The sequence below is a fragment of the Pygoscelis adeliae genome, unplaced genomic scaffold (assembly GCF_000699105.1).
Source record: "Pygoscelis adeliae isolate BGI_AS28 unplaced genomic scaffold, ASM69910v1 Scaffold96, whole genome shotgun sequence".
NCBI classification, from domain to species: Eukaryota; Metazoa; Chordata; class Aves; order Sphenisciformes; family Spheniscidae; genus Pygoscelis; species Pygoscelis adeliae.
This window is the reverse complement of record NW_008824935.1, coordinates 1,310,295-1,336,743: the sequence shown is the minus strand read 5'-3', so window position 1 is coordinate 1,336,743 and position 26,449 is coordinate 1,310,295. Positions and strand designations below refer to the sequence as shown.

The window sequence follows — 26,449 nt, the reverse complement described above, 5'->3', positions numbered from 1 at the left end:
TAGTGGTATTTGTAAGCCATGCAGGTAGGGGCATGGTCTGCTTTCTCTTTTCATGTCTGTTTTTGTAGAAATGTCTTGTCTCATAGACAACAGTCTTAACTGGGTCTCTTAAAACTACAGTAGAGACAACACCTGTGTAAAAGAGTGTGTTTTAAGTCCTGATGTTTAGTTTGTCTAATTCTATGCAGTTGCAATAAGCCTGAATGTCTTGAGCAAAACACTTGTTAGAGTCGAGAGTTAATCAAAGACAACCAAACGTTAGTAAAGCTCAAGTTCACTTAAATTTAGAATTCATAGAGAGAGATCCCATGGAAATGAGCCCTAAGTAGAAAAAGGAATTATGGAGACCTGGTGGTTCTTCAAAGAAACGATAACTCCAGAAGTAGGAATCACTCTAACACAGAATGGATAGAAAGTGTAATAACACACCAGCTTGGACAAATTAGGAGTTCTTTACTCAATGCAAAGCAAGAAGAAATATACTGAAGCAAGAGCATGCAGAGAGGAAATTGGAAAGGCCAGGGCAAAAATTGCCTGTAGCCTTCAAGAGATTTCTACAGCAATACTTAGTCTTGGAAAATGGAAGCTATTGATAGCTGGTGTCTGAAAGGTATACTTTTCTCCATTAGTTCACTAACACAGTCAAATATAAGCTTAAATATTGGCAACTACTTTCTAACATTAAGGATGCATTAATGTTCAGCACTTACAAGTAGTGGATCTGCCATCATGTATATAAGACTTTGCCTGGGCTTGGGAGATGGCAGATGATCACTTGAGATTCCTGCTCGTCTCCCCTTTATTTTTTAATGATTCTTTGATCCTGCCAGTGATTGGGGCATCTTCATGAAGCTATGCAGAATTATTTCCATCAGTCTGCACCTGGTTAATTCTTGTTTGCATAGATTTGTGGGTATAACTTTCATAGCTTTTATTGCTGCAGATGGTCTTGTGTAAACCATCATAATTTTGATGTAAATTACTCAAATTAGTTTTTAAGATTGTTACTGCAAATAAAGGGTTAAATATTGTAAACATGAATTTTACTTGGTTTGGAAATAACTGATTGAAACTTTGAACAGTTTTTACATAAAATTTAGATAACATGTTCTGTATGCTTACACTTTATACTGAACGGAGTCCAAGAAGGTAAGCTTCTGGGCATACCAGGGAAAGAAAGCTTGGGCCTGTGTTATTCCTAACCATGGGCCTTACTAGGAAAGACTGAGATGAAGACGACACTCAGTACCTCAGCCTTGCCTCCGCCAGATTCATCTCCAGGTGGGCTTTGGCTTCCCTGACTGCATCTCTGCATGCTTGGACAGTGTCCAAGTTTTCCTCCCAGGTTACCTGTCCCTGCTTCCACCTTCTGTATACTCCATTTCTATGTTTGAGTTTTGCCATGAGCTCCTCGTTCATCCATGCAGGCCTCCTGGCATGTTTGCCTGACTTCTAGCTTGTTGGGATTGACTCTGCTTGAGCTTGGAGGAAGTGGTCCTTGAATATCAACCAGCCTTCTTGGACCCCGCTCCCTCCAGGGCCTTACCCTACAGGACTCTACCGAGCACGTCCAGGAAGTGGCCAAAATCTGCTCTTGTGAAGTCCAGGGTTGTGATCTTGCTTTTTGCCCTGCTTCCTCCTCTCAGGATCATGAACTCCACCATCTCACGGTCACTGCAGCCAAGGCTGCCTTTCACCTTCACATCCTCAATGAGTCATTCCTTGTTTGTGAGTATGAGGTCCAGCGGAGCACTTCTTTGTTGTGTCCTCTATTGCTTTTGTCAGGAAGTTGTCATCAATGCTCTCCAGTAACCCCCTGGACCCTAAGCATGATTTGCCTAGAAAACAAGGCAGCACCTTTAATTTATCTGGTTGTAGATTATTTATGATGATCAAAAAAACCTCCCAAATGCATGAACTTTCAGATTGGTTTGCCAAGGAAAGCAGATGTTAGACTTCAGCTTTTGTTTTTATCTTGCGAGAATCAGTTAACATGATTGATGCTGGATTTCAAAGGCTGTGTGATGTGCATAGACCTAGAATCTAGTTGTTATTAGCATAGTAGAATAGCAGCAGTATGACTGGAGCTTTCAGTCACAGTTCTGCACTCATTAGTTTCCAGAAATCTCTTTCACATTTGTGCACTGGAAAAATACATACCCTTACATACTGTTCATATCGAGAACAATTCATTGGACAGCTGCAATTAATCACGGAGCAGATGTAATTACTATTAAGGTTTATTTCTTCTTCAAATGAAAGAATCTGCACATCAATTGGGTCATTATCTTCTATGTTATCAGTTTGATCTTCCTCACATTCACTTTGGCAAGCCTACAGTTAGGTATTTTTAGAACATATGGGATCAGGTAAATGAAAGTTATTAAAAGAGGCATTGTGTTTTCATTTAACTTCTCTGTGCCTTCTTTTGGATGCTTCTGAAATGTTGAAGGTGCTAACCTACTTCCTAGAGGTCTTGTGTGGATTTATAACTAAACACTGACAGTGTCTAGCTTGAGACTGGGATACAAAACAGTACAAAAAATGTTGCTTCCATTATCTGTCTTATTCACTATGCAGTCCCTTCTTTTTGGAGAGCATTTTGCATTCCCTTTGGCATCTTTTGGGCACAGATTAGGAGAAAGGAGGATTCAGTGACTTCTCCCTCATCATTTGCTGCTTGTATATGAAGAGAGGGAACTACATGACTTTGTTTAAATGTGTATGCTGCCTCCATTTGCTGCCTCCATCAGGAGATGGATTGTACTGTCCAAGATAAAGCTTTTCATAGAAGTTCCCAGCTGTGCATATAATTGAGGAACAATTTCTGGCTGGAAGCTGCTTTGTTCATGAAGATTATTAACATTTTTGGTGGTACTTTGTACAAGCAATCAAACAACTGCAAAGAATAAAATAAAAAACGGCTGCTGGCCTATCGTGTCCTTGCAGGTGGATCCTTCCTGTTGTGGTTTGGTCACTGCTGTAACTCAAGTCACAGAAATGCTGCCTGGTCTGCTATGGTCCTTAGGAAGATTTCTCTCCATTCCCTCATCTTCTCATCTGAGGTCTGGCTGGTAGCTTCTCTTCTCCTCACTGCAGTCTTCCCACTTATTGCTATTACTTTGTCACTCCTACTGATTTATCCTGAAATTTGTTCCCTGAGCATATGCCAGTGTTTTCCATCTCAAGAGAAGAACAGTATCTCCTTCTATCCGGGGGTGCACATGACCTGTTCTTAAAGAAATATGAAACATAACTGGCAAGAGACAGATGAAACAGAGAGAATTTGTTATGCTTTGATGCAGGGTTAAAACTTCATGGAGATAAAAATGGAAATTCACTTACTTAATGTTGTTTTGAGTGTCATCAATCAGCAGTCAGTTACTCTTCACAACTTGTTACTCTCAATATTCAAATTTTCTCCACACTTTGAATTTTCCCACAACATTCTGTAGTTTCAATTAGCTAAATTGGTATTATAGCAGTAGGCGGGTTCAAAGAAGTGTTTTGGGGGGTTTTTTTTTGGCTTTTTGTTTGGTTTTGGGTTTTTTTAATGTTCACCAATTCAAACAGTTCTGTTTTGCATATGAATGCGAAGTCTTGTGCAAGGAATGTTGGTTTGAGTTTTGGAACCTTTTTTGTTTTGCTTCTGTAACCAGCAGCACTGCTGCATCTCTCTCAAATCTAAAGAACAGACTGAGTCATATCAACTTAGTTGCGTGTGACAGAAGTTAGACTTAACAGGAGATAGAGAACTTCATAACTCTTTACATTAACACTAATTTTAAAGATTAAATTTCCCACTGACTTCAGTGGGACAAGAAATTAGCAGTTACTGTTTTTCAGGGAATAGCAGCATCCTGTAGAATTAGACCCATCTTTCTGAAAATACTTTACAACAAAAGAATCTAGAATCCTTGTATTAAAAAAAAATAATATGATTAAAAAACCTGCATGGTTGCATGGCAGACTTTTCTGCCATCTGTACAGGGCTTTTATGAAAGTGATTTACTGTTTCTGTTTCTTCTTTGTGGAGTTCATTGAATACGGCAAGATTTGTGCGATGGCAGAACTTCAAATTACCTGTATCAACTCTTTGGATATGCTGATGTTTTAAATATTAATGGAGGACTGGAAGAAGTGATTTAAAGGATGGTTGGAGACTTCATTAAAGCAGCAAGAAAACCGGGAAAAGAACATAACCTGAGAACAGCCACACTGGGTCATGCAAAGATTTGTCTGAGTCAGTGCGCTGCTTCCAGCAAGGACCAATAGCACAAGCCTAGGAAAAAGAGTGAGACAGACCAAGCAGCTGGAGAAACATCTGCATGTGCTCTCTTAGCTTAGAGTACCCTTGAGCCAGAGATGTATGGACATGACTTTGCTGAAGATAAAAATTAAGTACATAGTTTTACTGATGAGAAGAAGCAGTTTATGATGAAAACATCAATGTGTTAGGTAGTTTAATTATCCTGAAGAGTTGTATTAAGACAGGTTGTTGTTGATGAAAGTAGAGCCTGCCTAATGAATGCGGATGCCTTTTTCCTTCCCTTGAGAGAAGGATGATTCTAGTTTAAGTTGCTACAAAGGAAGGTCAAGCTTCAGGTATTTGAGATTACAATCACTCGTGTTTTATGAGTTTAATACTTGGGCACTTACTCAGAGGAATAAAGGCAATTTAAATAAATACGAGCATTTGAAAATAAAGCAGAGAAGAATGATGCATGAAGAAGAGCTAGCAAGCAACCACGGGACCTTCTTTATTACAGGACTGAATAGGTAATAAAACCCCACAGACTCCAGTGGCTAGGGTGGGAGAATACGGCAACACGAGACAAATTAGGCAAATACATTTTGAAGGTCATTCTTGGATGTTGGTCCTTGTGGCTGAGTGAAAGAGGGAGGTATACTACGTGTTAGCTTGACCTAAAAATCTTTAATGTAAATTACCAGCAGGGGTGTCAGTGACCATATTTTTTTCCTGTTTTGTTTTGAAGACAAAGGATCTCAAGGGTCTGAGGGAATGAATGGGGAAGTAGCATATTGTTTATTTGGCTTTATTCAGTAGCACAGAAACATTGACTCTGGTGAATTACAGTTTATTTGGCTTGGCAGTAAAGTTTGAAGTGTAGCAGTTCAACGTTGGCTTATAAAAAGTCAAGATAGTAAACAAATGTTACATTATCTACAGATCAAAGAAATAAACCTGCTATAATTAAATGTTTTCCAATGAAACTTCCTTCCAGCTGTTTCTTTTCTAAGCTCAGTTTTTAGTGTTCAAGATAAGCCTTACTTTTAAGATCAGTACAAAGAGAAAAGAAATATTGATGTCAAGTTGAAACCATTCACTTATATGTAGTTGGCAATAACAGAACAGTTGTCTCACTTCTTCATGTTGTAAATTCGTATTAACTGTTACATAGGGGTACACTGATACAAGGAGGCAGTAAGCATTTGAGAACAAGATTTATATTTGTGAATGTAACAGAAATGCAACAAAGTTCCAAGAATGGGAGCAGGCAGTCTCTGAAAGAAAATAATGGGTGAGATTTTGCCAGAGGTTTTCTTCCAGCTGCCCTTTTTTTTAAAAAAAACCCTCATGTGGTACTGCTAATTGACTGGACAGATCTGCTAGTTGGACATTGCTTTGAAGTTGCTTTAACTATAATTAGTGATGCTCCCAAATACTGTGTCTCTGACTTCCTAAGACATGTCACTCGTTTTCAGAAAGGCATAAATTTAGACAGCTCTTACAACACTTATTAGGTCTTTTCATTCAGTATCTGCATCATTGAGTTCCTTCCTACAGCAACTAAGGATGTACCGAGATGCTATTGTTGTAAACCTTGTGTTCGCATCTTTGAAGTTTAAAAAAAAGTGTAGTTTTACTACAAAATAAGCAATATTCATCAGTTAGTGAAAACAAGGCTGCTGCTGTTTTTGATTGAGAGGTAACTATAATAAGGACTACCCTGGGTTGTGCCGGGGATAGTGTGACAGTTACCCCCTCTGTAAAGTGGAGCAGATGACGTGATGGATGCACTGCCTCCCTCTCTCCTACGCCCTAGATTTTGACGCTTATTACTATGGGTATGGCAAGCAGTTGCTATGCAAATGTTTTGGCCTCCCTGATCCAGTGCACCTAGTAGCACTCCTGAACACTAATGAATAAAAGCTCCTGCAACCCATGTTGCCACCAGAGATTGCGGGGTGGCTATGTGTGCAGCCATTTGAGGTACCCTGTCTGGTGTTCAGTTACAGCCATAAAGCATCACTACTGTTTAGCAGAATGGGAGCAGGCAGTCTCTGAAAGAAAATAATGGGTGAGATTTTGCCAGAGGTTTTCTTCCAGCTGCCCTTTTTTTTAAAAAAAACCCTCATGTGGTACTGCTAATTGACTGGACAGATCTGCTAGTTGGACATTGCTTTGAAGTTGCTTTAACTATAATTAGTGATGCTCCCAAATACTGTGTCTCTGACTTCCTAAGACATGTCACTCGTTTTCAGAAAGGCATAAATTTAGACAGCTCTTACAACACTTATTAGGTCTTTTCATTCAGTATCTGCATCATTGAGTTCCTTCCTACAGCAACTAAGGATGTACCGAGATGCTATTGTTGTAAACCTTGTGTTCGCATCTTTGAAGTTTAAAAAAAAGTGTAGTTTTACTACAAAATAAGCAATATTCATCAGTTAGTGAAAACAAGGCTGCTGCTGTTTTTGATTGAGAGGTAACTATAATAAGGACTACCCTGGGTTGTGCCGGGGATAGTGTGACAGTTACCCCCTCTGTAAAGTGGAGCAGATGACGTGATGGATGCACTGCCTCCCTCTCTCCTACGCCCTAGATTTTGACGCTTATTACTATGGGTATGGCAAGCAGTTGCTATGCAAATGTTTTGGCCTCCCTGATCCAGTGCACCTAGTAGCACTCCTTAATGAATAAAAGCTCCTGCAACCCATGTTGCCACCAGAGATTGCGGGGTGGCTATGTGTGCAGCCATTTGAGGTACCCTGTCTGGTGTTCAGTTACAGCCATAAAGCATCACTACTGTTCAGCTAGCCTCTCTAGTTATGTCTTGGATAAATGTGCAGTGATTGAAAACGCTATATATGAATGTGGTTATATAGAACAACTCTTATTAGGTGTTAGGATTAAACTAAGGAAAGAGGAAATCCTCCTATAGGTACAGTTTTCACAATGGATAGGTTATTTTCTGTTTAGATGATGGAGATGCTAGAAACAAATACTGTTGGCACAGTGTTCTACCTTTTACTACTTAGGTCTTCCTGAAGACAGTTGAACTATTTTAGGCACTGGCTGGTTAACTTGATTTAGACCTCCCAGAACAGCAATTGAACTCTTGTGAATTCTAAATTTTTTAAGTGTTCAATTCTATGCATATTTCTTGCACCTGTTTTGTATTATGAATCTTTAAGTATCCCTCATGATTAGTCAGAAAAGCAATCCTATCACTCTGTCACAGGCAGAGGATGTTTTTACAGTTGGAAAGGGAAAAGGTGAAACTTGTAAAGTGTACCAAAGATATAATATTCTCCTAGGTGGTGCAGTGGATTAATTTAGTACTCCACGGAGTTCATTTTTCATCTCCAAAAACATGTTTTCAATCCCACCCGCATTTTTCTCTTCCTTTTGATATAGAAACCACGTCTTTAAAACTTTCAGAGCCAAAAAAAAGATAATCCTGGCTACAGTTCCTGGATACGCTTTTAAAAATACCCATCCATGGTAAGTTCTGACTGCTTCAGGATGTATAAAAAATATTTATGAACAGTGAGGGCTTTTTACTATAGTCTCTGTTTTCAGAAGTTCAGGCTATATTGAGAAATGTGGAAAAGGTGCCTTCTTTGGTCTTTGGAAGCTTTCTCAGCCTGTTTACAAAGCAGAAGAATACCGTCCATGAAAGGAGGAGAAAGCTGGAAAAATGGGTATTTAAAAGAATGCTGGATGGGAGAAGTGAATGAAGAGGGACGAGTGGTTCTAACCGGGTAGCTACTCAGTAAAGACTTGCCTATGCTGTCTGAAGGCCGGGATGCAAGAATCTCAAATAGTGGAACAAAAAATTGAAAGAAGGGGAGGAGGAAAAACCTGGACATCTAAGAAAATGAAACAAAGGAAACACAAAACAAGAATAAGGCACTTTTCCAAGGTGTGAAAATCAATTGCAGAGTGTTCATGAGTCAAATTAGCATTTTTTTTGAATGAATGTAGCGTACTTTTTCCTTCTCCAACCAAGTTTAAAGCATGTAACTGGCTTTACTTTTTTTTTCCCTGTTTATATGTCACAGGCATTTCTTGCAGTGGTGTTTTTTTCTTGGTTTTATTAATTTAATTATCTTAGAATGTCTGCATTTCTGAAGTAGTTATTGTTATGGTGCTAATATTTTCTAGAAACAGTTTTCACATAGCTGTTTGACTTAAAGTGGTTTTCTCACTCAGGCTCTAAATGACTCTGAATCTGAACTGATGGCATACTCTGGAAATGTGTTCCTCTGATGCTGTTTATTCACGGGCCAGAAGAGAATGGGAAATAGATATCCAGGCTGAGGAAGGATTGTACAGAAATTTGACTGACATAAAGAAACTACCTGAGACAAAGTTTATGTGGGGGCAGGACTAACAAGAAGAAGCTGTGTTATACTTGTATCCAGTGGTGCAGGGGTTTTTTTGGGGGATAGGGGTGGTGTCTTACTATAAGGGTCGATCTGTATGTTTTGCTTTTAGGTCAGGGGCTATGGGGAGAGCAATGCTCTATTGAAAGAAAATCTGTTTTCTGCTGTCTAGTACAACAAGCTCCCAGTTCTGGGGCATTGCTGCTAAAACCCTCAACAAATAACGTGGATTCTGAGTTGGTTCATCAGAAATGCGGTTTCCAGTGGAGCTACAGGCAGCTCTTAGACTTGGTGTACCCTGCAGAGCCTTCAACAAGTCCTGGAAACAGCCTAAGTGTGGTCTAACTGCAGAAGAGGGCAAGGGGGCCGCTGAGAAGGTGATAGGGATGCTTCTAAATTTATCACCTGTCAAGGTCCCTCCTTTTCTCTGCTCCTTCCTTCATAAAAGATGCCAGTCGTCTCTGGATCATCTGTTGCCTTGATGTTTGGGAGTGTGGAAACCTCCCACACAGCTTCAAGCAAGCAAAGAATGAATGAGGCTTCTGAAGGCATGATAAGCAGCAGGTGCTTGTATTCCGTCCACCCTCATTCCTTCTTAAGCTTGCACCTCTGTTATCTCTCCCTGTTTCCCCTGGCACCCTCGCTATCAACTCCTTCCCACCAGCTCTTGTTTCAGGTGCTTACTCTGTCATATCTCCGTTCTGGACCGCATCCTCTCTGAAAGAGTAGCTGCTATCCTGGTATACTGTTGCTTACTACAGTAGGGTTATTGCCATGCTATCAGAAGTGCATGTCAAATGTGTCTGTATATTCACTTTTATTCAAAAGTATTCAGATTCAGTGCGTCTTCACATCTACAGTGAGAGTCTTTGTCTGATTTTGGCAGGAGACCTCTCCAGATTGTAGTAGTTCGTTCTGGTTTTATTGTGGAAAATACACAATGGTTATTAATTTTATTCTCAAATAAACACAGGTATTTCCGTAGATGCAGAAAGGTCTTTGTTTCAGAATTGGGTGTTGGAAAAGCTTTAAACCTTGGAAATCAGATTTATCTTTTTTTGGTGCAAATGCACCAACAATAAGATCAGAACTTCTGTTTTACTACTAGAAATCACTTAAATTTAAGTGCTGAATTCCTATGACCTAGATGAAAGATATTGAGCATTTATAGTTCATACTGAGTTTGACTTCAGTATAAAGTTTCTTAGCACCTTTTCTTCCTTTCCACTGTCCAAATGCATGCATATGTTTAGCTTTGTAATAAGAAGTTGCTATTCTTCAAGGAAAAAAATAGTTTAAGGTACGAAAAACCCAACTTAGAACTTCTCTTGTTCCCCACAAAACACTTTTATAGCAAACAAAATGCCTATTATGTATTCGTCTCACATTTGTAAATGGTGAGAAATCTTTCATTTATTCTTCTCTGTTTTTTGACTGTCTTGTTTCATTGGTGAAACAGACACCACTGGGAATTAGAACAGGAAACTACAGAGACCAATAATTTTTTTCAAAGAAAATATAAATGGAGCTATTCTGGAGTGCATATTTGGCTTGTTTCTTTTCATTCTAATTTTTTTTAATTGAATCATTTTGTGCCATAAGAAATACCAGCTAGAGCCTTTGCTTTTTAAAACAGTAATTTTTGAACCCTGATAGACTCAAGACAAATAAGAATTTTTAAATCATATTGTCAGCATCTTATGTGAAACATCCTACATACTTCATGTTTTTTAAGTTATAATGTTAATACAAAAATAATTAACACCATCATGGAAACATACACGTGAGCCACGGTGATGATGCTCTTGTCCCATCCAGTGAACACTACCCACTTCCAAAAAAGCCTAAGGAAGATGTATAGATGGACATAACAACACTCTAAAAGACTTCACATACACATCTTGTTGCCAAATAGTTGTTGTTAATAGTTGGTATTTCCTGATGTAACATCTGATAAAAAACATATGCTGTATGCACATATCCTCTGTTGCAGCATAAAACCGCAGCCCATAGGTAGTCTTGAAGCATTTTGAAAGGACAGGACTTGGTGTAATCACCTTTGGGTAGATTTCATAGGAGACTTGTTGAGCAGGCAGGACTTCAAACCTCTGTGGTAGTAGTAGTAGTTAGTGTTGTATTAAAAGTGATCTTAAAAAGAATGAAGTGCATCAAGTGCTTTCAGCAATAGAAATGCCTCTTTTTTGTTTGCTGTTTTGAGTCAATCATACTTCTGAATTATCATATTATAAGAAATGATTTCAAAATTAATCAAACTAAAGTAGATTCTGTAGATATTAGGATGAGGTAATACTCTTATGACTGTAGTTATTTCTCTTGGATTATTGTATTCTGCGAGACATTTAAAAATGATATTACAGCATCAGGCATCTTCTGTTGTCAGAAGTGAAAGAAAGAAGTTATAAAAGCCAAAAATGAGCATTTTATGTTTAACTAGTTTTAAAATATATAAAATATGGTATCTTGGCACTCGCTGATCACTGGGGAGGAAAAAAGCTATCTTTGTAACCTCGTACTGCCTTTAGTAATAAAAGCATAATACTGTTTTCCCTGAAAAAATATGAACTGTTGGTAACAGTGGTAGATACATTATTTTGTAGTTCTGTTTCCTTTTTTTAATATCGTGTAACCCATAGAGAGTTATTTCATGTTCTTCCTTTTTCATTTTTCTGAAAGGCCATACTGCACTCTCAGATAAGTAAAAAGTTTTTTTTAAATTAAAATCTTTCAGACAGATACATTGAATATACAGCATTGTCATTTTAATCTAATCTGACATAAGAATTAATAGTTCTAATGACATTTAAAGCTATTTTCAGTATTGTACAATGTGGTACTTTGTGAACACTTGAACAAGAAGTTCATTGCATGTGAACTTTAATTTGCGAACTGCCATGATCACATGGTTCAACTAAATGATCTCATCCTAAATATTTCCTAAGTCGCGTTGCGGATGTTGTTAAATTTATCATGCCCAGCTCTCAAATTATTACTGCAGTAACTTCATGGGTTTTTTACTCTCTGAGTGCGATAGGCTTTGATATAAACAGATTCCTCAGAAAAAGAGGTGTTTATAACCAGTGCAGCTTCTGACACTTTTTTCCATCAGCTGTTTGACTAGTTCAGTTTTGCTAATGCTTCTTCATCAGCCTTTTCCTTTCAGAGGAATTTGTGGTCCATCTGAGTGTTATCTTTTAATTCAGTTTTATTTCAGTGATATTTACTGAATTATGTATGTAAATATGTAAAAGATTACATAGGGCAACAGGAAGAAAGGCTTAGAAGTTGAGAGTCAGTCATACATATTTTTTCATTCGGTCAGTACATGAATGGGGCTTATAATGGCTTTCTCTACATGGGTGATCCCTGAGGTTTTTAAGAAACAGCTTTGTTGTATAGAATTACAGTACCATGATTAGCCATGAGTATCCTCAAAACAATTGCAGTGTTGCGATTATACAAGCATAAAACACTTCGGAGGTGTCCCTGGATGATGGACACTACCATTCAATTACGGTGTCATGTGTCATGAGCAGGCGGCGTTTATTGTCACATACTCACAACTGAATTCCTAGAGAAGCTTGGTTGGGGTCTTTTTCTTTAGTTAGCTTGATTTTTCCTGGGAAAGAAGTAAAAAATAGGTTATTTTGGGTAGCAGATGATATTTGTCCATTTTGTACAGTGACTACAACAGAGAACTATGATAAATTTCAGGAAATTTAAGTTCTGTTCTTTCATGGTTTGTAATACAAAACATTCATACTCAGTATTATTACTGTGTTGTACACAGTGCTATCTGTAGGGGATTGCTTCAGACTTTTGTAGTGAAAACCATAATGTCCCCAATAAGTATTTTATTTTGAGCTTTTAACCTGTTTAACAAAAAGCTTTTACTCTATTGTTATCTGTAGCTTACTGGGACAGCACTCATCCTCCTTAACGTTAAATAAATAAATAGGTGGACTCCCCTTTTGCAGCTGGTTGATAATATTTAATGTATTTTAAGGCCAACAAGACTGATAAAGTGCACAGAAAAGGCTTAACAGTATTTGGAGAGGGGAAAAAGGGAACTTGGTTTCAAATACAGTTTCCTTGTTTTTCCAAGTGCAGTTAACTTGTGGAATTGTGTAGAATTTAAGTAAACTCCTAAGCTACCTCCATGGATTCAGTAACTTCGGACAACATCGTCTTGCTTCTTCATTTTGTTGTCCAGGCTGAAATATTTTTAGGGTTTGAGTTTATTTGAAGCAATCATACTTCATACTGTTACATGTGCTTTACTGTAGTTTTTCTTTCTATAGTAAATTTTATTGCTTCCAAAAAAAAATGCTGTGGTATGTGATGATCCTTCCAGTAATTCAACACAAACCATCAATCCCCAGCAAAATCTGATGATGACCAAGATCTTGGATGCTTTGTGGTCAGGATTTAGGACACAGTATGGCACAGACACCAATAGGGCTCTAAAAGATTGCAACGCTGTGATAATGGACGTACACGTAAGAACTGTGTGATGAGGAGCCACTCTGTGTGGCACCTTTTTGCAGCTTGCTTTATGGTTTATCAGAGGTTATGAGCAGAGTAATAGGAACGTAGAAGAGAGAGTAGTGGTGGCTTCCACTCACTTCTATGCTGCCAAATTCAGACTGTGAAGTGACTTAAAAGTGCAAGCCCTCCCTGGATTCTGGTTTAGTTTATCTAAAGGTAGTAAACAGAAAGCGTTTAATCTGATAACTAAAGAAACTATTGGTTTTATTGGGTGCTGTTGCAATTGCAGCCACCGGTAAAATACAAAAGTGACAGGACACTGGCTGTGGAGTGGTGGGTGGAGATGAACACAGGCAAGACCAAATTGGTACTGGTTGCAAAGGGGAAAGACACTGAAGAACCCACTGAGATACTCTGACCACCTTCTGTTTGGTGGTTATTTGCAAGAAAAAGGGTATGAAGTATCCTGATAGTTCCTTGCATCACTGATGCAGAATGGTTTCCAGCTGCCTTGAGCAAATCTGGCATGTAGTGAAACGGGTGCATTGCCTAGTCGTTGCTCTCATTGCCAGTTTTGAGGCTTTAATGCCAGAGGATTTCTGTAGGCTTGTACTCTGCAAACAGCTTGTGCACAGCAGTCCACATCCAGCTGATCATCACTAGCCCTCTGCTGGGTGTTGCGGCTGCCACAGATCAGCTGGTGGTCCTCCCTGAGCCATTTCAGTAAAAAGGAGTAAGATTTGCTCAATTTAAATAGCAGGCCTCTTCTAACCTAACTCATGTGACTTGAAGGGAGTGGAGAGTTTGCTTTCATTAGAAGCCTGGCTGGGAGGTTTGAGGTTGTTACACTTCAGCAGCATGCAGCATTGAACAAGTGGTAGGCATGGCAACTTCAGCCACTGGCACTGCTGTGTTCAGAAGGCAACCTCTGTGCAGTTAAATATCCAAAGCGAGTGGAGGGTTAAGCTGCAGCAGCTTTAAAAAACTGTTCTTAGAACTGTTTTTAGAGACAGTGAGACAGCTGTACTCCTCTGGGACAATAAAATCAAAGGCAAGCATGTGCAAATGTTGGAGAAGGTGCTCTTGAGTAAGGAAATGCGTTGGAAGAACGTGCTTTTCAAAAAAACCTTTCTGCCATAAAAACTGTTGCTGTTGACATTCCCTTCTGTCAGAAGCACATCTTGCCAATTGCATGCGAGTGGAAGAGGGAAGGGGAAAAATAATAATAAAGAACAGATCTTCCTGAACAGCTTCTAATGCCTCTGAAGAGAAAAGCCACAGCAAATGTCATCATTTTTCTTTAGAACTTGTCTGTTACTGGTGAATTCACAGAGACGGCGTTTGTCTGCTGTGATGCTGCTGATTGTTTAAAAAAAAGAAAAAGAGAGCTTACTAGAGTTCAGGAAATGTTTGATAGCTTTGAGTCTGGCACTTTCTGTGATAGCGTGGGATGCTTGTTTGTCTGGGGAAAAAATGCACAAGGCAATGAAGCTTGGTGGCTGATTAAAATCAGAAGGAATATTGAGCTGTTTTGGGGAGATGTGGCGAGCGAGATTAAACTTTGGGAACAAAAGAAAAGTATGTTGCAGGTGTAATTCCAAGTGTTCAAAGCAGAGATGCAAAATTCATTAACGTTGTTCTCTGATTATGCAGTTAGCCTTTTCCTTGCCCTTAAGTTTACCTTGGCTAGGGCACTTGCAGTTAAATGGCACTGTGAAAATTACTGGAAAACATTAACATTAACTTGTTATTGTAAGCTGACATCATGCTGAGCCTGATGGGAAGTAAAAATTTATAAATAGCTTGCCCATATGCGTAAGGCAAAAATCTGCTGAGTTTCAGCAGTAACATGATGCATGTATTTGCTGTAGTTTAAGTTTCATCATAAGTTATCTATGTTTCTATGAACTTCATAGTTTCAAAAAGTATATGATACCTGTAGAAAACGCCAGGAAGACCAGTGGTCCAAAACCGATGAACTCTGAGGAAATACTGTCTGTATTTTCTGTGCGTTTTTGGTGGTACGGTCTACATCTTACTGGTACGTAGGTATTCTTCCCATTGTTTTCTCTGGAGAGCAAAGTGCTTTCAAAAAAGTATACTTAAAGCATAATTTAGTCATTTTTTTTCCCCACATAAATTCTTACGCACTGTGAACTGGAACTTAGAGGATCACAGTTAAGTCTGTCTCTGGGATGCATCCCATGTAGATTTTAAATAAATCACTTAATCTCTCCATTTCCTTGCCTGAAAGACTTTCTTCTACAATAATTCTCTTGGAATATGGCGGGGGGGGGCAGGGGGAGGCTACAAAAGTTGAGAAGCAATATGCCATTACATAAGTAAAAGCTTTATTTCTTCATCATTCATGGAAAAGAAGTAAAAGGATGATGTGTATTTCAGGAAGCCAATCCTCTCTTCTCTCAGGTGATCTTCCTTGTTGGAAAGTGGCTGTATCCACGTCCTCCTGTGCTGAATACTACTGCCTTGTAGTACAATGAGACTAAAAATACAGGAGGGCTGTTTGGCTGAGGATTGTCTTTTCCCTCTCATGGTACAGCTCAGTGGGATCCTCTTACATGACTTACTTTCTAGATGTTACTGTAATTAAAAAAAAAAAAAAAATTGCATTACATGCACCTTCCTTTGTGCTGTTGTCCTATATATTGCCTTTGTATAGCTGAACTACTCATTATTAATGTTTTACACCTGGAATTCAGTTTGACTTATCTACAGGTTAAGCCCACACATTAACTATGTTGTCTAGACATAAAGTTACTTTTATAGCATGTTTCAGTTGCATGTTCCTTTTTTGTAGGGATCATTTTGACAGAGGAAAATTCTTGTGAGTTCCACCCGCATTCAGCTGTGTTACTCTACAATGGAGGAGTATAGCATTTCAGTTCAGGGTCTAGGCATCAACATGGATGATGTTTGATGTATCTGTATAGCTGTAGCCCCTAATCTCCCCATTGTTACCAGCAAATAATTGTGTGAGAACTTTCTTTAAGGGAGGGACATTTTCCCTACTATTTGGACTTGAAGAGAGGTGCAGCAATCCCTGCCGTGGCATGACGAGCAGTCTTACACTAAGTAAGGAAGTATGAAATACGACCCTGAAAAGCACCACCTTTTGTTTTCATGGGTATAGCTACCTGTGCTTGGACATCTAATGTGGCAAATTATTCCTCAGACTTTAAAAATACTGAATGTTTTTCTTTTGTTTGAAAGAGAGAGACCTGTATATGTATTTTCTCTTCTATAAGTTTAAAATCATTAGCTGAGAGGAGAAAATTGTTTTCTGAAGCTGCAAGTTTTGCTTCACTTTATGCTATAATGTGAATTTAGGAAATAAAGGCATCAAATCGATATAGCTTACTTCTAATTATTTTCTCAGCTTGTGTGTTAATGCAGACATTCCTAAGACAGAAGATCGCCTCTGCTGAAACCAGCAAAGCTACGGGGGTCAAGTAGCAGTGTACTTCTGAGCACTCTTTATAAACGTGTTCGTACAGACTGTGTCTCTTACATGTCAGCTTCGTAGTGTCAGTGGGGTAGCTGTATCCTTTAATATTTTTCCTCATTGTAAATATCCCTCAGTAAACAAGGGTGTGTACCCTGGTCTTTTATTTGCATTTTGTCTCCTTCATGTGGACCTGTGCAGGATAACTGTTACGAGGACGTAGTCTGGGAAAGAATAATTTCAAATTGTTTAACCACCACCTCCCAAAAAAAGAAAAAGGAAAAAAAAAAGGTGTTTAAAGGAGGGGGGAAGCTTTATATCCTTTGAGGTAGCTGGATTAAGACCGTGATGGGTGGGTTTTTATGATGGCAGGGTATAGACTTGGGAGAGGAGACTTCATTGTATCCTTCCTACTGTTTGTTCCAGTCAGAAATACAGGCTGAGCACAATTTTTAACTGCTTCCAACATACAGTCTGGTGTGTTCATTTCTCTAGACCTTCAGGTTTTGGTTACATGCTGCTGGGAAGATAATAGGTATGTTTGCAGAGAGTGGAAATGCCACCAGCTCCACAGTAGCCTCTTGCATCTCTGGTCAAGCCGGCTAGTTAGGAGGACGTGTGTGAGACCCTTACTCATCAGGCAGGTTTGCTGTTTCCTAACACCGTCTACTTACTGGGGTTTTCTGTCTTCTTGTCAGCCAGTCTGTCTGTAGGTCTTTTGGCTGGGCTTCTCTGCCCAGCACATGTACCTTTAGTCATAAGACGAATGGTAGTTTAAAAAGTATCTTAAATCTTGATGGTAAGAAAGTCCTAATAATTACAAAGTCAGACCTGCTATCAGGTTCCTGTGCAAATAGGCAAACCGTGTACTTTTAAGAAAAAATTCAGCTAGGACTTTCAAGTAAAAACCACTAATGAATATGATGTTAGCTGGCAGCAAACTTCTCAGTGTTTTGTTTTTTCCTAATACAGAATTTGAGTTGCGTATGCAAATTTTAAGTTGGAATTCTATTTCACCCTGACTAAAATAGGAAGAAAAACCTAATAAAAATGGTATCTCAAGAGCTTTGATCTGTGAAATTTCACATTTGTCAGCTTGTTTTAGACAAAAGCAGTTTATCTTCAATTTTAAGAACACGTTTTTAATAATGGGTCTTTTGTAGTATATATCTCTCACTGAGAAGAAAGGTACTTTGCTGGTTTTCAGCATTTTGTACCTTTCATTAGCTATGGTACATTCATAGTTTTCAGATTATTAAACAGCTGTGTTATTCTTGCTCAGCTATACGGAGTTAACTATTGTATTTTTATTTAGAACTTTAGACACTTTCATACCTTATTTTACAACTTCTTAATTCAGTTAAAACATGCTTGCCTGCATTTTAATTAAAACATTTGATTCTTTTATAAACCCAGCTTTATGAATTTTGATGGATGTATTTGGAAGAAGGATTTAAAAACCCTACTTTCTCATGAATAATAAACCAAAATTGTGTAATTAGATGATGAAATGTGCTGACAAAACAAAGCTGAAATTATGGAAAAATTGAATTGTGAACCAGCTGTTGCTTTAAAGGAAGAAAAAAATTTTATACAGTTTTCAGAAAAATATTTGCAAAGGGAAATATTTCAACTTCAGACTGATTTTATTAATTCATATGAAAACAAATTTGAGGAAGCAAATAATATTCATATATAGTAATCATATGACAGTCACAATTTATATTTGGCAGAAATAATGATCTGATCTGTTCGTTGTGAAATTACTATAATGAAATTAAAGACTTCAAAGAAAGGAGGTGGTAGGAACAAAGGGATCATGCCTATAATAATCTGCTATATAGAAATGATCCAGGACTATGAGAGCAATGTAATAAGTGATGGCTTTTCTAACACTTTGCATTTGTTTGGGGATGGCAAGAGAATTGATAAATATTTGAAATTCCTCTTCAGTATATTGTCATTTAAACGTGGAAATAAATTCAGAGTATTTACTCTGCCCCCCAAGCACCTTCAGCTTTTTTTTTTTTTTTTTCTTTCTGATAAATACCTCAGATGAAGGAAAACCTTAATGTTGGAAATAGAGTTGATCTATCCACACTGTTCCTAAACCTTGGTGTGGCAGAGGATGAATCATACGCTGTGAGAACGCAGGGCACGGGGGGTGCCACCAGCGCTGTCTGGTACAACACGTTTGTGTGCTGTGGTTCTGTGCTAATTTTAAACTAGTACCCTGCAACTTGCGTAGCTGCTTTTGTTTGCGAGAGTAGCATGAACTGCAGGGACTGCGTTCATACCATACTTGCTGGTGATAAAATATTACATTTATTCTCCACAAATATAAATTTTTAGAGCAGGGCGATATCAGAAGGTAGCCAGATACTTATAAACTCTCCCATCTATTTTTGTATAGATATCTTCTTGGAAAACTGAGGGGGAGGTAATTGAGGTTTTTAGTCCCACTAATTATCACACTGGCACTTTTCATCTTTAAGAAAAAAGGGATTCTTAGGGCTTGTTTTTCCTTAGAGATAATTATTGTAACTTTGAACTTTTTATCATCCTAATAAAAATGCCTTCACCTGTCACAGCAGCTTGTCAGTTTTTATCTACATGGTCGTAGGAAAAAAAATGAAAAATTGGGCCTCACTTTCAGAATACAGAGATAACTTGGCAGTTGTATTTATCATACAAGAAGAATAAAATTTTATCTGCCTTTAAATGAGAGAATAAAAGAAAAATCATGTTTGAGGTTTTCTCACTAGCCTTTTAATACTCAGGCAAAAGCTTTTGATGGAACAATTCCAAAAAACCATATATAGCTTAATGCAGTCATCTCCTTACTGCTGCCATTTTGCAAACACCCTTTTTTGGCTTTCCTTGTTGCTTCAACCTCCATAGCTTGGTGAGTGGCCTATTTTTCCAAGCTTAGTATTTACACAGTGTTTTCTTTCAGCTGGTGAAACATCTGTATCCTTTGTATTTTTTTTTTTTAGGGAGTTAAATGATCTATGCTGAGAATGTACAGTTTAGGGTGATGTCAGTTTGCTTTTTTATTTTTTTTTTTTTTCAAGAAGCACTGAAATGAACACTGGGAGCATTGTTTCAGTCTTGCACTTAGGAATGTGAGTATTTGTACTGTATACTTAATTTCATCCAAACATAGCTGAGGGCATGCACGCAGAAGTTTTTATTACTTCAGGTCAGCTTAAGGGGAGAAGAGTTTAACTTTGCTACTTCACTGAGAAGTGTGCAATTATATAACCTTCAACGTGTTTTTGGAAAATCTGATTGTTTAAAAAAGGCACTTTGCGCAGAAACATTCAACGTATTTCTGTTGAAGGCTGTGTTTTCTTTTAAATATGAACACGTGTGCATGCACACCAAGTATCCACCTAATCATTGTTTCATGTCTGAAGTTACAAGTTCATTGTAAATTTCAGAAACCTTAATTCCTCCTGTAAAATTAATGCTAATGCTACAAAATGTTAATTTTAATTTATTAGACAGAACGTGTGTCATAATAGATCAACTCTGTGGCTATTTAAAATGTTGTGTTATATCTGCAGTGTCTCTGTATGTATGCAGGAGAACTCTTGGCATCAAAAAAAATTTAAAGGCACTTGATAAATTTTGTGGTTTAGACAAGTTTTCATCCACCATTGCATTGCTTCATTATTCTAATAGTGTATTTCACAGCTTGAACACAGCAATTTGAGCTGATAAGAGAGCTTCTAAAGATAATGATCAGCTTCATATCATATCAAAGTTGAAGCGGGGGAGAAAAATGTCTCTCTACTTTTCATGATTTATATTTTTGACTTAGATGATGTCTAATCATTGAAGTTTTTTTTTTTTAAAAGTAATGTGCTTTTTTTTTTACTTGATCATATGGAATGAACACTTGGAAAATAGCGCATGTTATGTCTTAAGGTCTGCTTGGGTACAAAGAAAACACTCAACTTTCTCATGCCATGTCAGGAAGACACAGAAGGCTCTCAGTGTTGCAGCTGAAAGCATGCTGTTTGGTGGGGAATGGATGTGAGCAGGACAGAAGGCTGTGTGTGCTGATTGACCAGTGGGGAACCAAGCCGGCTGTTTCTTTTTTTGCCTCTTCCCTTCCCCGCTTTCCTCCACTTTTACCCCTTTTCTTGAGGCTTCTACAGCTGAAGAGCAAGGATGAAGCATCGACAACGCCAAGGAATGGAGGGACGGTACTGGAAGTTGGGAATTGCTGGAGAGCAGAACGCGGCTTCCATTCATTGGCATGCTGGGTCCTTGGGTTTTGCTAATTAGGATACAGTGTTACACCTGAGCTGGTTTGGTGCTTTTTCCATGCCCCCCACACCCCGCCCCGTGTTATTCTGCACTAAGAAGTCGTCCCATGGTGGTGGTTTTATCTGCAGCAGGTTAGGACATGCTGGCTCAGAGTTAGTAGAACCTCATGGACCAAAGGGTCTCAGAATGGTCAATTGCTGGACACTGTTCCCCATTACGTATCCAAGTATCTGGACTTCCCATGGCTTGCACTGTTTTAACAACTCTTGCCCAGGTTGACGGGCAGTCTGTACAGTCCTGCTGGTGTATTAGCCTGACTCCTGAACAGCCTGCTCGGGGAAAGAAAAGGTTTGTGAGCATCCAGCAACTTGCCACTTTCAATGCAGGGTTCCACAGAGCTACGGACAATACCTTGGGTGTTGTGTCTTCAGTCCTATTAAAAAGATGCCCAATATCTCAAAGATGCTTTCAGGCTGCTTTCTTGGTGTTTAGTTCATGTCAAATTTAAAGATAATCACTGTCATCCTGTAAGTCTTCATAAACCTTCCTCTACAGACAGTGCAAATCTCTTGTAAAACTACCTTTAAAAAAGAAAAAAAAATTAATATATTACCTTAGTGTAATAAAAAAACCAATCCCACATAGAAAAGAACACCATGACCTCATTGCATTTATGTGTAAGTGAGAAATTTAGCGGAGGATTTTAAATCAAGTAGTATTTTGGACTTGAGGAGAGCCGTGTGCTGGAAAGCCTGTCTATTTTATTATCTATATCAAATAGTCTCATAAAACTTGCTGCCTCCCCATGCAAACATTGCCTGGCTTGTAGTCTTAGATCATGGAAGCTACAGCAATATTACTATAAGCCAAACAATGACGTGTCACACACAATGGAAGTGAAGTACTACTGAGGTTAACTTTTACAGATTGCTTGTTTGGTTGCCTCAAGTTCTAGCTTACATAAAATAAGGCTTTGAATAAAACATTCGGACGTTAATTACAATTTCAAATTTAGTTTAGGCATTCTAAAATCTTATGCTGAAAAAAAAATTCCTTTGTGGGGAAAGCTTTCTAGTTCTCCAAAATTTGGTGAGAGCACCTTAATAAACGATAGAGGGCTTGCACTGAAATAATGAGAAAATCAGTATTTTGCATATGTCAAAAGTCGGACCAGGATAAACTGTAATATTTGAACATTGTCTTTGAATGCCAACATTTTTCAAGACCGAATCAAACCCTTGTGTGAGTTGCACCTTCTAATGCTACTGCTTAAATATGGCTCATGCCCTCTGATTTTTACCCTCTGAATGGTTTTGAAAGGATATGGTTCATACAGACACTGAATTGCAGAGGAGTTTTGATTGCGTTTTCGTTATTGAATTTCCTACCTGGACTAATTTAAATCCACAAATTTGACCTACTTAGGATGCACAGTTCTCCCTCTCTCAAGACCTTTTGCTTGAACTATCAAACTACTTAGGTTTCCTTTGTATTTAGGAGGGAGGCGCTTTGGGAGTTGTTTTCAAAGCTGAAGAGATTAACTTAATTTAAGCTTCTAGGAAAAAATATGATAGCCCCTTCATAATTGTGAAACAGATTTTATATTATTGCTTAGAGGTAAATCCCTTCTCATTCCTGGAAATGGAACACAAGCACAGAAGACTAAAATCAGAAAGGTTAAGCACCAAATGATTTTCAATTAGCAGAGGATAGAAAAGATAATAAGAGCAGCTTCTGCATATACATTATTTTCCTTTTTCATCCCTTTTCTTCTATAGTGTCCATCACTTAACAGAGATTAAGGGCAAGCCACAAAAAATACAGAGAAACTAGCAGTAGTGGCAACTTTGTGCATTGGTTTTCATGAAAAAGGTTAATTTCGAGTCAATACTTACATAAACTGTTTTAATAAGCAGACAGTTGCACAGGCAAGAGCAGGCTAAAGAAGAAGATTCAAGGTGGAGATCTCTGGTGATGCTCTCAAATGTTTGCAAGCTTGCGCTTTTGCAAAGCCTTTTGTAGAAAAAGATCAAAATTCAAAACGATCTTGGAAAAACCATCTTAGAAAGATGTTCAGTACAGAGGACTTCAGAAGATTTAAAAAAAAGACAAGATGAGCGCTCTCTTTCTGGGATGTCTCTTGCCTACAAAGCACCTGCTAACACTGGGAGACGAGAGTTTATTTTATTGTTCCTGTCAAGGGGGCCTCAGTGGGATCTCTGTGTTGAGTAAGTACCTCACCGGGAAAAAATCTGGACCGACTGAATGGTGCCCAGAGAACAGTTGTTTACTCTGAGGGCAAGGGTGGGAGTGGAGAGGAGCACCTTACCTCAAGAGCTTGGATTTTGGGGGTGAAACACTAGAAGAGATTGCATACAAATACTTTGGAATCTGCTTTCTTGGCTGTTTTCAGGATTAGGACAGTCAGCCACTTGTTGCACTGGTGAAGGTTTAGACCCTGCCTCAGTGTTTGTATGGATTAGATAGTCTCTTGATATCTCTTCTGTTCTCTTTCTGTGCTTATTTGAAACCACTGCAGCTGTTTTTCCACTTGAATAATTTCACAAAAAATAACCCAGATGAAATTGTGTCAAGTTAATGCTATGCGGCAGTGCTTGTGTTTCCAAAACAAGCAAACAAACAAAAAAAATTAACCCCGGGAGCAAGTGACAGCTGGAATGCGGGAAACCAAGATCTGAGATGTGAAAGTCTGGATATAAAGGTTTTTCTTTTCCCAAAGTGACGTGAAGGCCTCAGCTTGATCCATTAGTCATAAAATTGTCGCTTTGCAAGTATGAAGTGCTAATACTCTCACCCGTTAAGAGTGTTTCCATATAAAATGCTCATGTATGTATTTTCAGAAATGGTCTGATAACACCTCTAAAGCTTCCTAAATTCTGCACATCGCCAGTTTCAATAAATAATCAAGGGGTGTGTGTGTACTTTTTCAGTTTGCATAGAAACCCTGTCTTGTCTATCAATGTAACTTACCTGTGTAGGCAAAAAGAATTTCAAATTTGGAGGCTGTAAGGCAAGTTAAAGAAAGAGGGAGAGTTAGCACCCTGTTCCTCCTATTCCAGCTTCCAAATTGCACGTGTGTGCAAAACTCTTTAACCCGAGCAAGATCTTTCCCATTAGGCTTCAGTACTGCGCCACGTGTCTCCCTGTTTTTCCATTTAGAAATTAAATCACCTAGGCGTGGCCTTGTTCACTTGCATATGAATGGGAAAGTTGAAAACTAAGTGGGATGATACGGGCATTGTCACTTGTGTCAGAAGTGTGCGTCATGCACTCTCTCCCACATGCAGAGGATGGGTACTACAGGGGCTGGGCTTGGAGAGTCCCTCTCCACAGTGCAGTTGATATCAGCTTTCATGTATTATCCAATATTTCCTTTCCATGCTTATGATCTAGATAACTATACATCTTTTTTTAACTTCACTTTTTTCTTGACACTTTTCTATATATTCAATACTGCTTGGAACCTGTTTTTAAAGAGCAAAGGGGAAGGTCTCTAAGAACAGAAATTATTTGCTTTAACTGTCTGACCAGAAAGCTACAGGTCATGCTTTCTATTTTGGTATCTTGAATTCTTCCCTTCATGGCAGCTAGGACGTGCCTACTAGGCTTTTATGTGAAGCTCTGGAGGAGATAGCACAGTCAGTGCACAGCCCCAGTGCAGGAGCTCAGTTTTCCCTGTCCTTGGAAGGGAAAGGTGCGAGCATCTCCCTTCTCTGTGAAACCCAACTGCCCACTGTGTTTGACCGGAGCCCTGAATGAAGGATCTCAGGAGCAGGAATAAAGATACTGTTCTGTCAGCGCTTCAGGGTGGTTATAGATGATAATTCTACTGCCTTTTAAAAGCTTTTTGCTCAGGGTGTGGATTTTAAAGACCCTTCCCTGTCTCCTTGGTTGTACTTGTATGATGCAACCAGCCCCGCTCCATCCAGTGGGCCAAGCTGCCGGCGTGCTCCACGGACAGTTGTGCTGGCACTGGTGAGCAGATGGCACCGCAAAAAGGTTGAAAGTTGAGGGATGCTTAAGTTGGTAAGGCCAGTAGGAGTGCTGTTCATCAGGCTGTCCTCTGCTCACTTCACGGACGTTAACATCTTCCAGCACTTTCTGGCTTCACGGATGTTAACATCTTCCACCACTTTCTGTGTTTTGTTGTTCAATTACTGTGAAAAGTGAATTTTAAAGAATAGGCAATTTAAGGATGAAATCTGTTGTTATGCCAAATGAATTCACGTTTTTCCTTGAGTAATAGTTGTTCATTTTGCAGGTGGTTGTTTTCATCTTACAGTTATTTGGAGGAAAAGCAGTGGCTAGAAACTCTAGTTTCAATTTTTTAATTTTATTTATTTATTTATTTAGGTTTTTCACTTGCTGCAGTCGTACTTAGAATCAAAACAGCTCGTTAGTTCGGACTTTCAGCAGGGACTGGGTGACATCATTACCTGTATAGGAACCAAAGTGTGGTTGGCTAAAAGGTAAGATAAAACACAAGATATATATGTTTATACACATAGGTTACTAACATGGAAGGCTTGGCGGCTGGTGGTTTTCTTAATTATTTTTTGTTTTGGCAAGGTGGACAGATTTATTTCTCTAGAAACATGTAAAATTTAGATGCCTTATTGGCTTGCTGTTTTTTTTAATCAAGATGATTTTTCTTTTCCCCCAAAAAAGCAAGGGATGAAAAAAAATAAGTATACTTTACCTGTGTGCATTACTGTTTTTCAGTCTTCCCTTAGTTCGTTCTGAGCTAAATTTTATAATCCAGTCATTTAAAAAAAAAAAAAGTGTGACTGAAAATGCCTACAGAAGCAGCCTTTTTGAGGAAGGGATGAATGTTGCTTCTGGCCTAAGAAAAATATGCCACATATATGAGGTTTTTATGTTACTATTTTCTCTGACTTTGACCTTTACAAAAAAGTAGTAGAAAAATGTCATAGCAATTGTTGAAACTATCGAAAGTATTTAGCTGCCCACAAACAATCCAAGATAGTTTTGGAAACATTTTCCTTAGGTTTCTGTAAAAGGATCTTCAGATGACCTACATACTGCGATCAAGAAACTCTTTTTTTAAATTTTCTTTTTCTTTCTTTTTTTTTTTAATTTAGTTGATCTCGTCAATTGCTTTTGAAAATTCCCACCAAAAACTTTAAAGGAATCAGTTGTGGACAGAGAGCACAAGTCCTTGTGTAGATAAATAACTGGGTAAAATATTCCAGAGTGCAGTTTGCACAGTGGAGGGAGGTCACCAATGCAGTCCAGTGTGGATCTCTGATAAAACCTATATGTTGTTTTGTGATCATCAAAAGCAAAATCGTAAGCGATTTGGAGAAGGGGGGTGACTAGTGGGTTGAGGAAGTTTTCTGCTAGTGCTAACTGAGTTGGGGTAATCAAGATACAGTTGATCTTTGAGAACTACAGAAGTGTCTCCTGAAAGAGTGAGAGTGATGATATAGCAGGTAAAACCTGGTGTAAATAATTGTGAAATGATGCACATGAATAAAGCAGTCTGGACTTTACTTGAGGAAAGAGGGCTCAACTGAGCAGATTTTT

At 38.5% G+C, this 26,449-nt stretch overlaps 1 protein-coding gene across 1 annotated transcript in view; it reads left to right on the top strand.

Annotated features, from left to right (window-relative positions):
• The window catches only part of THADA (thyroid adenoma associated), a 168,840-nt gene that overhangs the window by 79,374 nt on the left and 63,017 nt on the right, over positions 1–26,449 (top strand). The window contains exon 29 of the mRNA XM_009325321.1: positions 25,256–25,371. Within this exon, the coding sequence (XP_009323596.1) occupies positions 25,256–25,371 (116 nt within the window). The remainder of the gene's footprint in view (positions 1–25,255; positions 25,372–26,449) is intronic.